At 46.2% G+C, this 15,297-nt stretch overlaps 1 protein-coding gene across 3 annotated transcripts in view; it reads left to right on the top strand.

Moving 5' to 3' along the window:
- LOC135900157 (zinc finger protein 649-like) overlaps window positions 1-15,297 on the top strand; it is a 65,081-nt gene that overhangs the window by 43,019 nt on the left and 6,765 nt on the right. For all 3 annotated transcript variants that reach the window (XM_065429607.2, XM_065429605.2, XM_070536872.1), the window contains exon 7: window positions 7,022-7,474. In XM_065429607.2, the coding sequence (XP_065285679.2) occupies window positions 7,022-7,474 (453 nt within the window). The remainder of the gene's footprint in view (window positions 1-7,021; window positions 7,475-15,297) is intronic.

The raw sequence follows: 15,297 nt of genomic DNA, 5'->3' as shown, positions 1-15,297 counted from the left end.
ATCGCCCTCGCCGACCATGCACGCCAGCTTGCCTGTGTTCAACTGACAGCCTCGCAAACCACTCAGCAGCGTCATTACAACACCCGCCATTGTGACATAGTTTTCGCCTGGTGCGCTCATGCTCCTGTGGTCGCCCTCTCATCACGTCGAACTTACAGAGAAGCTCTTTTCGCGATATACAGGGCTCTACCGCGTGCTCCGCCAGGTGACACCTGTGACATACGAAATTGCTCCTGTGCGTTCAACCTCGTCCTCTACTCTGGCATCTAGTGATGTCGTGCACGTCAGTAGGCTCAAGGCCTACTACACTGCTTCCTAGACCGGCCTTTAGTCGCTCCAGGACGGCGCTTTTGCCGCCGGGGGTAGTGCGACGGAACAGTATTTCCAATGACGAAGAGGCCAGCAGTGAGAAGACGACGACAACGATTAGAGGATAGCGCGGGCTGTTGCCTCTTGGCCAAGTGCGGCGCATTCCCTTGTAAATATACTTGTATATAGCTTTTCGTCTGCATCTTCCTACGTAACAATATTCACGTTCCCACTTTCAGCTTTGCCATGTGCATCGTTGCCATGGGACTTCTCGCACCCTCCCGAGGGGAGGAGCTTTCTGTTACTGAGCTGCAAGTCATAGTCATGTCTATTAAGGCAATTCAGCCTTTCCTATTGTTTGATGCCGGTCGTGGCGGGTGCATTTCAATAGAGGCGAAATGCAAGAATGCTCAAGTACTTAAATGTAGGTGCGGGTTAAAGAATTCCAGGTGGTCAAAATAAATTCATTGTCCCCCTATATGGCATGCCTCATAATCATACTTGAAGGAAAGAGCGCTACTTGTCCGTCGTACATGTTCCTCCTTTAGTCCACATCTTCGTAGCGCTCAGCCTTTTTTATTGGTCTCATAACATAACATAATAACATAACTCCCCGCATATTGTGGGGTGTTGTTGAGGGGCTACTTTGTGCAAGAGGTCATCCAAATTCATCTTCTAATCTCCCATTAATACGGCCAGTTCATGCTGTGCACTATCTTTGTTTATTTCCCCACATTTGGTGATTTTGGCTGTGTGTGCAAGGACACTATTTTTCAAAGAATAGAGTGAGGGCAGCTAATAATCCCGCATTCTTGAAAAGGAGCCTTGACTCCCAAAACTTGACATGGCTATAAACACCTTAGAAATAAGTTGAATTGAGCTAAATGGTACGTGTGTCTTCTTGGTGTTGCTGTTTGTTCGCACTGTTTTAAAGGTATAAACACCTACCTTGTGAGCTGGTAGTTTTATTCCTATGCCTCTCCCATTACCTACACTCCACCATGGTAGACTGCAGACGCCCCATAACCTAAATCATGTGCTTTTGCCTCTGAGATTGTTGCACCTACTGCCATCGCAAAAGCACCCTGCAATGACGATGTCTGGCCTCATAAAAGACCTTGAAATTACGCTGTATTTGTCATGTGCGCTTCATTAGTGCAACGAAAAGACCGCATACACACGATGAATGTCGGCTAACTAGCCTGCTTATCTATCTTGCTGCTTAATGCTACATTCCTCTACACTTGGGTAAAGAAATAAAAAAAATTTAGTTTGAAGCTGAAGCAAAATATATTGCCTTTTCGGTAGCAAACTTAACTTCCAGAAACCATGCGGGAAGTACTGCCAACTGTGAGAGCCATCTGCACAACTCCCCTGAGTTAAAGGCAGAATGAATGTGCTGCTTTGGCAGGATTGTCATTACAGCATAGACCACTCATAGTGCAAGTCACCAGAGCCTTGAATATCTACACTCTAAGCGGTATCACACTGCAACCACAAGAACATTTTTCAAAGGCTGCACACGTGCAAGACATTATAGAACAAGCAGCTGCACGTATCTGAGAACTGATAATCAAAGCTTGCAACTGGGATATTTGCGTCCGTTTAAATTAGCAAAGGCTTAAAGGTTTTTGTCCAAGTATCTGTGGTCTTTGCATGAAGCAGACAAAGTAACACTGGAAAGAAAAAAAAACAAATGGTGGACTAAATTCTCAGGTCGGGTTGATTGCCACATTTACTCGATTCTAATGTGCCCCCCTCGATTGTAACGTGTACCCATTTTCCATGACCAAAAGCAAAAAAGTCCTTTACAGTACTGCACGCATCATGCTTTTATACAGAAATATAACTTTCTCTTGTTTCGAAAAACAAACATTACTCCCAGTGCACTAAAGTTGCGATTAATAAAGAAAGTCACAGTTTCACCCAAAAGGTGCAGCATCGATTGCGATATCAAATTAGTAGACAGCTTTACGAAATAAGGATAGTAGTTTTATTGGCCGTATAAACTTGTAAACATTTGCTTACTTACTAAACTAACTAGCATGGTGTCATGCACATAAGCAAACATGAACATGTCTCGCTCGATGACTGCAAAAAACTCACTATCAGGGCGTTGTAGTAAGGCAGTGCGGTAGCGGGAGCGAATGAATTGACCTTGGTGCTGCCTTGGTACACGAAGTGACAAGAACACAGCGCACACGAAGCTATCGGCCCTCGGTGTGCCTCGATGCGTAGGCTCTGTCCCCGTCGTAGATCGCTTTGAAAATAGGGTCCACGTGGCTGTGCCATACACAGCAGCTGCCGGAGTAAGCCTCTCCTTCTGTTTGCGCCAGTCTCGCATACAAGTTTCGAGAACTCAACTCCCGTGTTGCTGCCCGATTTCTGTTGGTCTCCACACACATGATGATCACTTTCTTTTTTAATGTGGCATCATGATCAACTCGGCATGTCTTCACAATCGGCACTTCCACGCTGATGGAGCAAACGCAGAAGACGGGAAGACGAATGGTGGACTAATCTAAGCACACGTACGACAGCAGAAGGAGAAAGCTATGGCAGCTAGGCTCCAACCGCATATGAGGCAGCCATTTTGAAATGCTGATGGCAATATGGTAATGTAGATTTCGGGTCGTACTCAATGCTAACGGCATGCAATTATTGGACCCATATTATAGGGGGAAAAATGCGTGTTAGATTCGAGTAAATGCAGTATTTGAAGTTCCCCCAGCCTTGCCATCAATTCCACAGAAATAATGTAGGACAGCGACCAAAACTTTAGACGCTGTACAATATCTTGTTCGACTTCTCAGACTGAACCACGAGCGCTTGATGTAAAAAATATGGCAACCACAGACTTGCTGGAGGTTGCTCCACCCACGCACCGCCTTTCAGCTTAGCTCAAGAAACATAACATACTGTACTAATTCAGTAAATCATCATTCACAAACAAAGCACAAGACGGCATATTTATGCCATTATTACACATTATACCATTTAATTTCCATTCAGATATAGTGAGCTCTTTTGGAAGTATGTTTAGAACATTAAGTTCGGTCTGTGTTAATTTTATATATAGTAGTTTTCAAGTGGTAGTTTCAAGTACAGTCAAGCCCGGCTATATCGAACTCGCAAAAAGTGCCTATCAGTTCGATATAGACCATAATTCGATATAAGCCTGCTAAAGAATTGGATGTCGTAAAAGCAGATACCATTTATAAAATCACTTTATTGATGAAACTAGCTTAGTCTCCCATGGAATAGTCCTGTATTTTCTTCTGCTTGGGCAATTTTGCTGCCTGCGACACATGCACTTCTTCACATTGTCTAAGGAGTCGGAGCAACTGAGACCACAACCACCTTCCGCTTTTGCGCAGAAGCACCGGACTAGTGTGAGTGCACCAGTCACTTCACAGGACGTGGGCAGAGGATGGTCATTGCTTTCCTCATTGTGCCCACTTTCACTTGCGCATGGTATGATGTTGGCAATGTAGTCTTCATTTTCGGGCTCTCCCGTGGTCGTTACTTCGTCATCTGCACTCACAAACTCGTCGACTGTTGATTCGTCAACAGCTTCCGGAAATTCTGACGGCTCACTCCAAACTTCGGCAACGCCGGCAACGGCTTCGTCGCATTCATCAGAATTTACAGTCATCACCGAGCACGTGGAAGCCGGCACATCTGAAGCAATTTCAGATGAACCACTTGTACCCAGCCGTGCGTACGCGTCGGGCACCAGGGGCACCGTGTCACAAGTTTGCCGTGGTGGCAGCCGGGTTTGGCCGCCACCATGAGGGAAAGCCAACTTTTGGGGGCACTTTTCCGCTGCTTGACATTCACTATATCAGGAGTCGCTGCTATTTTTGTTCAATGTAAGCGTAATTTTTGCTGTATATACTCATATATATGTGTTCAAAAATTGTTCGATATATAGAATAATTCGATTAAACAGGTTGGATATAGTTGGGTTCGAATGTATTACCGTTTCCTCTGGTTAGTTGGAGAAACCTAAGCAATGCCGAACTTAAGATGGGGCTTCCAGAAGCGCAGAGAGGTTTAACATTTCTCCAATTCTGACAAATGCAGGTAATTTGGCCAGATTGCTGGCTGAGTTGTAGCCATAAACATGAGTGGTTGGAGTGGTGACTTCACCTGATGGCACAGAGCCCAACCAGACGAACACAGAGGCATTATTGCAGTTGCCAAGTGCATCCTACTTCACTGCTGGTGAAGTAGAACATATAAAAACTCAACTTGTCCACAATTACACTGGTGATGAAAATTTACACCAGCAGCAAAGTAGAATACACTTGGTGACTGCAATAAGAGTTCTGTGTTTCGTCGATCTCTGAGCCGCCAGGTAGGGTCACCACTCCAGTCGCCTTGGGGAGCCTACATGCAAGCTCTGTTTTATGGTGGTGCCAGCCTTTCTAAAAGTAATTGCCACCGCCAGCTATATTGGCAGGTTAAACTTTCCAACAAGGTATAAGTTGTGGGAGACAAAATGGCGAAGGACCAGCCAACAGGCCGTGTTCTCCGCAACCCTTGGTGACGTGAAGCTAATTTTTTTTTACTACACTTTGGCTTCAGCAGCCAGAGACATACAGCTTGTCTGAGTGCAGTACATGGCACATCTACATTTTGGTTAAACAGGCTAGTAAGCACAGTGTTCATTAAAAAACACTTTGAAAAACACCCTTTATATGTTACGCACAAGTGAAAGGCTACGACAATGCTTAATGCAGCTCATGGTCATGGCGTGAGATAATACTGCCACGAACACATCACCCTGCTGTATATCTTGTTGCTTTATACGTGTCGCACGACATGCAATAGAAAAAATATGTTTGATGTTTCAAAATAAAAGAAAAAGGCATTTAGTACATTAAAGATGCATGTAGGTCTCATGTGCGCATTGGTATAAAGCTGAATTAACGAAATTTAAAAGATTGCGTGCCAACATCAGTACAGCAGAGCATGACAAAAAAGAGCAGGAATGCGCCGCAACTTCTAGTGAAGTTAGGAACCAAAATGGCTACTCACCAAATTCGGCATTAAATGACGGTCAAAATTTTGGTGTTGTCACCACATGAAAACAGCGCTTGCGTCTAGGCTCCCTAGGTCGCTCATTTTCGCGCCTCCGCTCACTTGGCAATTCGCCCGAACGGCCTGTGCTTCCAAGAATATCAGACATGCTAAAACTCCCTATTAAGACCCAACAGTCAGCAGTGAAATGTAAATGGTGGATGTGACGTTACGGGAAGACAAGATGGATTATAGAGAAGCAGTGGATCAGAGAGAAATAAGTGTGCTAGTTGGGCAGGTCACATAAAGGGTTTAGCAGAGTACCAGAGCAGCAGAATAGGCGCTAAGGAAAAGGAAATTCAGTCAAGTTACAAGTACGTATAAAGGTGGGATCCCATAGCTCGCGTAGGAGCCGTGAAAAGGGTCCCTAGACTAGATAGTTTTATATACAAAGACATTGAGTATGTGAACGAAAGAAAAGTGAATGTTTGCGACCCTATAAAGCAATTGCTTCTTCATTTATTGAGTAATGCAAGCATGAAAGAGTGAAGGTTAGTTATGTAACCGACAAATTATTGTTGCACTGTTTGGTCTGTCAGTAATGTCTTGCACAACTCATCTGCATCATATGAAAAGGAAAATGACCCATAATTGGTGTAGGCATTCGGTACAACTAGAATGTTGTTGATTGCTGTGGTATAGAACATACCGTATTTAGTTGAATCTAGGCCGGCCCCAATTCTAAGCCAGCCACCAGATGTCCGAAGCCCGAAAAAATTAAAAAAGCTCACCTCGAATCTCAGCTGAACAAAAAAATGAGGACATCCGAGCTCACTCTACGTCGTCATCGCTGCTAGCCTCATTCGCATGCTCGTACGCTTGCGGATGCCCGCAAGCTCACGTCCACTCCCTCACGCATGTGCAGACAGTGCTCGTACGTGTTGAAATGCGGCGTGATCTCGGTCCTTATTGTCCTTATCACTGTCATCTCGTTTGCGGCTTCCGCAAAAAGCATCTCCTCGTTTGCGGCTTCCGCAAAAAGCATCTCCCTTTGCCCCTCCAATGACGAATGTTTTTTTCGTCAATGGTGAAGTCACACCTGGCTTGAACGTTTGACGATGCCTCTGCGGCTAGCACAACTTTTCGTTTGAAAGCAACACTATAGTGGTATCGCCTGTTTGGTGCCATTACGATAATGCCACGGCGCACGCCTCTATAACACAGCTCAAAATGGCGGCATCGCTTGTGTACTTCACTTGGCTACTGGCACGACTAGTAGCGGTTGTGATGCTAGATGACTGTTCTAGATGGCGATAGATACGCACCATATTTATAATTTTCACTTGCAAACTGGCATGTTTGTTAAAATCTTTGAATCTAAGCCTACCCTAGAGTTTGGCATATGATTATTTGAAAAAAAAAAACTATCGGCCTAGATTCCAATAAGTATTGTGGCTTCCTTGTGATCGTCTACAAAGCGCAACCAATCTTTCCAAAAATTTCTTGTTGGGCAACCAGGGATTGTTGGGAACCAGGGCAACCAGGGATTTCCAGCAGCCTCCACGGAATAGGCAAAGCGGTGCTTCAGACATGTTTGGATTAAGTATGACAGTGACTGTATATAGATGAGCTATCGATAAAACGCAGTGCGTATGCTCATGGCCACATTTTCCTACTTTACGCGCAGGTTTTCAACCGCAAGGCTCGGCTAGACCTGCACATGAAGTACCTGCACCTAAAGGAAAAGCCGCACGTCTGCGAGGACTGTGGCAAGGGTTTCACGCGGCGCGAGGACCTGAACCGTCACTCAGTCCTGCACACGGGTGAGAAGCCGTTCCAGTGCCCGACGTGCCACAAGCGCTTTGCCATCAAGCCCTCGCTCAAGATCCACATGGTGACCCACACCAAGGAAGAGCCCCGGTCGTGCCATGAGTGCGGTCGCGCCTTCATTCGCAAGGATTGCCTCATGCGACACATGCGCAAGCGCCACCGTGACCTGCTTGACCGCATTCTGCTCGACGAGGAGGATGACCGCTTCGCCCCGACCCCCGTCGCCACTCCGGGAGGCACGGCCAACACGGATAGCGGCATCAAGCTGGGCCCCCAGGCTGGCACTGTGGCCCGGATCCTGTCGGAACAGGTACGAGTGTGTGTTCTCGCTTTGATTGGACTTTTCGTCCGTATTTCAATCACTGTTCTGGATTATTCACTTTGCAGAGAGTCACACACTCACCAGAAGGTTAAGTGACAGTGGCCATAGAAGTCACTAGAAATCCTCATAGGAATTACTATAGTCGCTGACTGATCATTCGGCCAGCCCATGGCACCGCCACTAGCCTCACAGGCATTAAGGATGACCGAAATTTGACACCTTACAGCGCATTGTGCAATAATTTGGACTACGACTGCACAACCGTGTGCTAATTTGGCCACCAAGTTGTCAGAATTACCTATATTTTCATTTTGAGATGTCGCCTGCGTAGTTGTCGGCCATGTCACCAACGGCTCTGCGATACCGAAATTTGCAAAGCCTAGTCAATCTTGTAGACCCCAATGAGAACTCGGTGCATGCATTGACTGTACTTTCATCTGTCTGTAGCGACATCGTGACAATGGCGGAGATATGGGCCTCAGTTTTGTAGTGATGCCTTCCGCTCAATGATATGTCACTCTTATTATCCACAGTTCATGGCCGGCTGATACTGTTGATAATTCGTGTGGGGCGTCCTCCGATCACTGACGAAGTGTGAAAAGCGTAAAAAGAAATAGTGTGAGAGATATTGCTAGAGAATCATTGCCACGGAATGTCTATGCCAAAGGCAAGTGCTTGTGCGCGCAGCTAAATGTTGTCAAATTTAGGCTGTATTCGATGATCACTTTCAAAGATACTTTAATTTTCACGTGACAGGTAGCAGCACTGTGACAAGATAGCGTGCTTGGTACTATGTCAGGCTTGGCGTGGTTCACTCATGTCATTGCGTTTTGTGCCAGTCACATGAAAGATAGCATGCGAGCCACTTTGCCAAAAATGCTGTTGCTTGCTGGTGCCAACACGTTTCACGCTAGTCACATGAAATTAAAAGTATGTCTGAAAGTGGCAATCCAAAAATATGGCTCGCCTTTTTCTGCTCGCTTATATTTAGGCAAATCTGGTATTTCAGACTCTTGATTATTTAAGCTTTTTTGTGCTCCCTGTCGTGTCCAAATTGTTGGTCGGCAGCTGTAGAGGGAACGGTGGTCTCTTTACAAGATTATGTCTAGTATACAGTAGGTGACCGATTTTCCGGTCCTCGGGGACCGAAAAGTAATACAAAAAATCGAACAGTCCGAAAAACTCGTTCACTCAAAAAATAAAACTTATTACACTTAGAGCAGCTTAAAAAGATCTCTAATAATGCCCTACTTCATACTACACATGGAGGTCATCAGACTTGCTTGGATTTGTGCAACAGTGATGTCGTCTCCGTATATATTCTGACAAGAGCGTCACTGCGTTGGAAATCTCTATTGCCGGAGACCGCCATGGAGATAGAAGAAACGAGCCACATTTCTTCACACCACTTGGCTCTCGTGAAGACACACAAGGTGGTGCCAATCACACGAGTGCAAAGCTGCTAAACACACACGAAGATGCAATGTCTTCGAGGCGCGTCTGCTCTACAGACAGCACATGTAAAAAGAAACTGAAAGATTTTTAAAAATTTTATCCCGCAATAAAAGGACACTAAAGGCAAATACTAAGTCGGCGTAAACTGTTTAAATACCATTCCAGAAACCTCGCAATGCTTGTTTTGTGCCAAGAAAAGACTAAGCTTACGAGAAAATTGTATCTGAAAGGTCGGAATACGTTCTTCGAAATTCAAATCTCCCGCCACCCAACCAGGGGAGTGGTGACGTTGCATACGCCACCACCGACCCTTTCTGCCGTCGGTGAGTAAAACGGCGCCCGACAGAAGGCGGCACCGAGCCAAGACAGACCGGCGGATTCACCGCTGCAGCTTCTTTTTGGTCAAGTGCCGGGGACCGTTCGGGCATCCCGCCCCAACGTCTTCTAATCTCATATTATAATACAATTTGAGGATGTATTTTGCAATGAGTATACTAGCGGCAGAATTTAACTGAGCAGTGCTTTCATCATCGAACAAGTGCTTGAATGTTTCGAGGGAGTCTCAAATCGTGTCCTGCATTTGCCTCGATTTCGCGATTAATTAAGGTCCTGTTCGCGATAATTTTGACGCCTTGGAGATTCTTGAGCACTAATATATCATTTTAGTTTGACTTAGTATTTCCCCTTAGTATACCTTTAAGTGAGTATGACAATAGCGCTGACCAGAAAAAAAGCATTTTGTCAGCCAAAAGGAAGTGGGCACGGCCTCTGATACCGGGGACTGTCGCGTGCTCTCTATTGAAAGCAAGTGCCTTCCAATCTAGGAGGCTATAGAGCGGGCCACCGGAAGTCAAGCCTGGCCAAGCCAGCCATGAAATCAAGGTGGCAGCTCCCAAGATCAAGTAGCATGGCTCAAAACGAGCAATTTAGTCAGGAAAATCAAACTTTGCAGCCTAATGTTCTAAAAAAAATCGTTTGCTAAGATGCATTAGCTCTATGGGAACCCTGACAGTGTATTTATGAAGTCCCGAATATGCATCAAGTCCCAATTTTTGGAGTCAGGAAAAATCCGTCGACGACTGTGCAGTGCAGGATGGCAGTGCAAAGCACAGGGATGGAAGTGCTATGCCAATCCCACCAAATCGTCGAGCTGCACCAACCAACAGCAAAACACTGATTTCGAAAGAAGTTGCCAAATTTAGCAGGATGTGCATGTCCAGTGGCAACCACACAGCCATATGCATACACACTGGTTAGCACTTAGCCCTGCAATCCAAGCCTAAGCAATTCTTTCTAGCATTTGCATTTTTGGAGTGTGTTTGGTTTCATAATTGTAACTAGGCTACAAGAAAATTAAAACTGTTTTATGCTATACAGTGCATTACAAATATTTTATAAAAGTGTTACGTGTTTGCATATACGCGGACCAGCTAAACGTGAGTTCAGCTGGTGCTCATTTAACGGGGGCAGTTGGGAAGGAAAGCCACAGTGAATGAATACGGGTCGTACAATCTGCTCAGTGTGTAGCTCATCAGTTTCGTTGCACATTTTTGCACTCGAGCTTGCGCCCTATTTGTACACCTGCGCCAAGTAATGGGCAAACGGTGTGACATTGCAAATCTATTTCACACGTGCACCACATCCGCTTGCCGAGTTTATAGTACGGCATGGGGCCGACAAACAACCTACTTGCTTTCATGAAACTTCTTGGTCACAAATATCCAATGGCAGCCGCTATCGTCACTCAATTTGCGCCCAGGCTACACTATTTTCTGCCCAGCCCTAGCACACAATATCAGGCTCTTGCCGCGTAAAGTTTCATATTTAGTCAACCTTAGCAGCCAAATTGTGGTCATAATTCAACGTTCAGAGAAACTGCAAACCTCCGAAATTGCGCTCGCAGCAACAATGTTTACAATATGACTTGTGCAGATTGAGTCCAAAAGCTTTTATGCACTATTGTTTTCCAAACAAAAGCTCAATTGCCGTTTTACACTGGCTTTATGGTGCCTGTGGCGGAACCGCGAATAAGCCTGAAAAATAGAGCTTATTCAAAATATTAAACGCCGATGCACAACGGAAAGCCAGTAAACGTTTTCATCCTTTTATTGTTTTGAAAAATATGTTGGAGCTTTTTCTCGGCAAGCAATGTGAAATGCCAACGAGCGTGCAATCACCAGTATGGCACTACACATTTGTTCAACTGTATTCTGCTATCTTAACTGTAGGTCATCAAGAATTAAAAATTACCTGAGGTCACTACGTGAACGGTGTTCACTCTACCTTGGTGGGCATTTATGGTGACCCGTGTGAATATTTCGGGTTCATTGTGTACGAGTACGTTTAAGTAGCTAAATTTATAAATTCAACTAATCGATAAGATGCCAATGAAAAAGTCGTGGATGACGTTTACTAACAACCGACACTGGCATTTAAAACAACCTAGGATTTGCAAAGAACCCGCTGTGGTAATGTGTAGTGGCTTTGGTGTTGCGCAGCTAAGCCCGGGTTTGCGGGATCAAGTCCCAATGACGGCGGCATTTCGATGGGGGCAAAATGCAAAAAAACCCGTGTACCTTGCATTGAGTGCACGTTAAAGAAACCGAGATAGTCAAAATTAAACCAAAGTCGCCCACTATGGCGTGCCTCGTAATCGTATCGTTGTTTTGGCCCAGAGTTTAATTTTAATTTCTGAAGACATTTTTGTAACAAGAAAGAAAGCCCGTGAAATAAATTTTTATAGAAATTAAAATAAAAAAGAAATGCTGTGACCATGACAACAGTTCTGTGCACCGAAGATTGTATCAATCTTTACGCAAACCTCGTCAAATAAGGCCACTGGGAACGAGCAGCTGCATGTTATTCTCGCCACATCGGCAGTTTTTTGGCGCACATCCTCGGTGCCTATCACACGTGAAGTAGCGCGATCTTGTAACGGTTTGCTTTCCAAACCGTTGCAAGACCCTGGCAAGACCGTTGTCCAGGTTTGCACGATCCTAATATACACAATGCATTGATGACAATGTTTGCCTCTGTGGCCACTTACATCACTGGTGCGGGGACGAGTTGTCATGTTTTCTTTTTCCCCTCTGTTGTTGGAAAAAAGGAACGAACCATTATATACGCTGTTATCAGTCATTTCTCAACATTTTCACAACTTATGCATTAGCACCTTGTTGAAAGACTAAGGTAATAAATGTTAGTTCATGGAAAGCCCTCTGTTATTTTCTTCTTGGCTACATTTAGTTGACACATGTAGCACGCAATTTAATGGTGGTTTCTCGGAAACCTGTGCGAGTTTCCTTCGTAGCTTCATGCCACAGTCGGGTGGACGACAATTTTTTCCTGTTATGAATTTTGCTGACACTCTTGTCAAGGCCCTTTGACCCTCAGGTGGCCAAACAAGCACAAATCAGGTCCTCAGCACTCTCCATCAGTATAACATTCAGCCCTCAATTTCTTGTGTGCTTACTTTGATTCATTTGGCTCCATTTCAAAACTAGCTCTAATTTGGACTCCTTCATTCTACAAGAAGTGTGTAGTGAAATCATGATGTCAAGACAAACTGAAGGTGACAAAAGTGATGGCAAAAGTTCATGACTCCAAATGCCAAAAGTGACATTAAAAATATTATGCTGTTGGCTGGCTCCCACTTTTTACAGCAAAGCTATATACCCTCCAAGGAAATTTTCGTGTTGTGAGCAAAAACCTCCCCATATGTGGGCCAATCCCGAAGATAGTGCAATGCCAGGCCGACGCACGGCGGAGGTGAGGCAGGCGTTAAGCACTCCCCATACACAGGCCAATCCCAAATATAGTGCAATACCAGCCCGACCTGCAGTGGAGGTGAAGCCGGCGTTAAGCATTCCCCATACATGGGCCAATCCCAAAGATAGTGCAATGCCGGGTCGACATGCAGCAGAGCTGAAACAGGCATTAAGCACTCCCCATACGTGGGCCGATTCCGAAGATAGTACAATGCCGGGTTGAAGCGCGGGTTGAAGTGTGGCATCCCGAAGATAGTGCAATGCCGGGTCGACATGCGGCAGAGGTGAAACAGGCATTACGCACACCCCATACGTGGGCCGATCCCGAAGATAGTACAATGCTGGGTTGAAGCGTGGCGGAGGTGACACAGGCATTACGCACACCCCATACGTGGGCCGATCACGAAGATAGTACATTGCTGGGTTGAAGCGCGGCGGAGGTGACACAGGCATTAAGCACTCCCCATACGTGGGCCGATCCCGCAGATAGTACAATGCCGGGTCGAAGCGCGGCGGAGGTGAAACAGGCATTAAGCACTCCCCATACGTGGGCCGATACCGAAGATAGTGAAATGCTGTGTCGACATGCGGCAGAGGTGAAACAGGCATTAAGCACTCCCCATACCTGGGCCGATCCCGAAGAAAGTGCTATGCCGGGTCGACATGCGGCAGAGGTGAAACAGGCATTAAGCACACCCCATACGTGGGCCAATCCCGGAGATAGTACAATGCCGGGTTGAAGCGTGGCGGAGGTGACACAGGCATTAAGCACTCCCCATATGGTGGCCGATCCCGAAGATAGTGCAATGCCGGGTCGACATGCGGCGGAGGTGAAATAGGCATTAAGCACTCCCCATATGTGGGCCAATCCCGTAGATAGTACAATTTCGGGTTGAAGCGCGGCGGAGGTGAAACAGGCATTAAGCACTCCCCATACGTGGGCCGATCCCGAAGAAAGTGCTATGCGGGGTTGACATGCGGCAGAGGTGAAACAGGCATTAAGCACATCCCATACGTGGGCCGATCCCGGAGATAGTACAATGCCGGGTTGAAGCGTGGCGGAGGTGACACAGGCATTAAGCACTCCCCATATGGTGGCCGATCCCGAAGATAGTGCAATGCCGGGTCGACATGCGGCGGAGGTGAAATAGGCATTAAGCACTCCCCAATGCCGGGCCGATCCCAAAGAAAGTGCTATGCCGGGTCGACATGCGGCAGAGGTGAAACAGGCATTAAGCACACCCCCATACGTGGGCCAATCCCGGAGATAGTACAATGCCGGGTTGAAGCGTGGCGGAGGTGACACAGGCATTAAGCACTCCCCATATGTGGGCCGATACCGAAGATAGTGAAATGCCGTGTCGACATGCGGCAGAGGTGAAACAGGCATTAAGCACTCCCCATACGTGGGCCGATCCCGAAGAAAGTGCTATGCGGGGTCGACATGCGGCAGAGGTGAAACAGGCATTAAGCACATCCCATACGTGGGCCGATCCCGGAGATAGTACAATGCCGGGTTGAAGCGTGGCGGAGGTGACACAGGCATTAAGCACTCCCCATATGGTGGCCGATCCCGAAGATAGTGCAATGCCGGGTCGACATGCGGCGGAGGTGAAATAGGCATTAAGCACTCCCCAATGCCGGGCCGATCCCAAAGACAGTGCAATGCCAGGCCGACATGCGGCGGAGATGAAACAGGCATTAAGCACTCCCCATATGTGGGCCAATCCCGAAGATAGTACAATGTCGGGTTGAAGCGTGGAGGAGGTGCAACAGGCATTAAGCACTCCCCATACGTGGGCCGATCCCGAAGATAGTGCTATGCCGGGTCGACATGCGCGGAGGTGAAACAGGCATTAAACACTCCCTATACGTGGGCTGAACCCGAAGATAGTGCAATGCCGGGTTGAAGCGCGGCAGAGGTGCAGTTCGTCATTAAGGGGCCTGCATACACAGCTTCGCTGGTCATCCTTCACAGAGTGGAAGTGCACTGATGTTATTTTTTGTTGTTCTCTTTATTTCCGTCTTATAGGCTGTCTTTTCCTCCGCCCTTGCAGAGTAACTTCTAGATGAATACTCCCCTTTCTTTTTTAAATATTGATTGCCGTTCTTCGACATCATACAGAGGGAACTGCTTGACACACACTTACCTAGCACAAATTCAGATTTTGAGAAATAGGAAAGAGGTCAGTGTTCGTGAACTGTCTACTTAAGGTTCCTTTAGCACTGTCCCGCTACCTTCAACAGCCAGCGGAATACGGTTGCAATTTTCGTGTATCAATGAAGCGAGACATACTTTCTCGACAATAAATGCAAACAGCCCAAGCGGTCCAAGCTAATACTGCTAAACTGGCAAAGCTCTCTGCGTTTGAATAAAGCACTCTCTGTCACTCATTTACAGTGTTCATAAAAATGACAATAAATTTAGAGAAAGCATAGGGGAAGGTAATGTTCAGGTTTATTTGAAATCTGTAAATAATAGAGCAAAGGAAAACGAAAGTGTACAAAAAGATCATTTATTCGACAAAACCCACATTGCTGCATTATGCGTGTGGTAGTCTACCTGTTAAGCTACCGCAGCGCTATCAC

The sequence above is a fragment of the Dermacentor albipictus genome, chromosome 4, assembly GCF_038994185.2.
Source record: "Dermacentor albipictus isolate Rhodes 1998 colony chromosome 4, USDA_Dalb.pri_finalv2, whole genome shotgun sequence".
Taxonomy (NCBI): Eukaryota; Metazoa; Arthropoda; class Arachnida; order Ixodida; family Ixodidae; genus Dermacentor; species Dermacentor albipictus.
The sequence above is the reverse complement of the archived record's forward strand: the minus strand, read 5'-3'. Positions and strand labels throughout refer to the sequence as shown.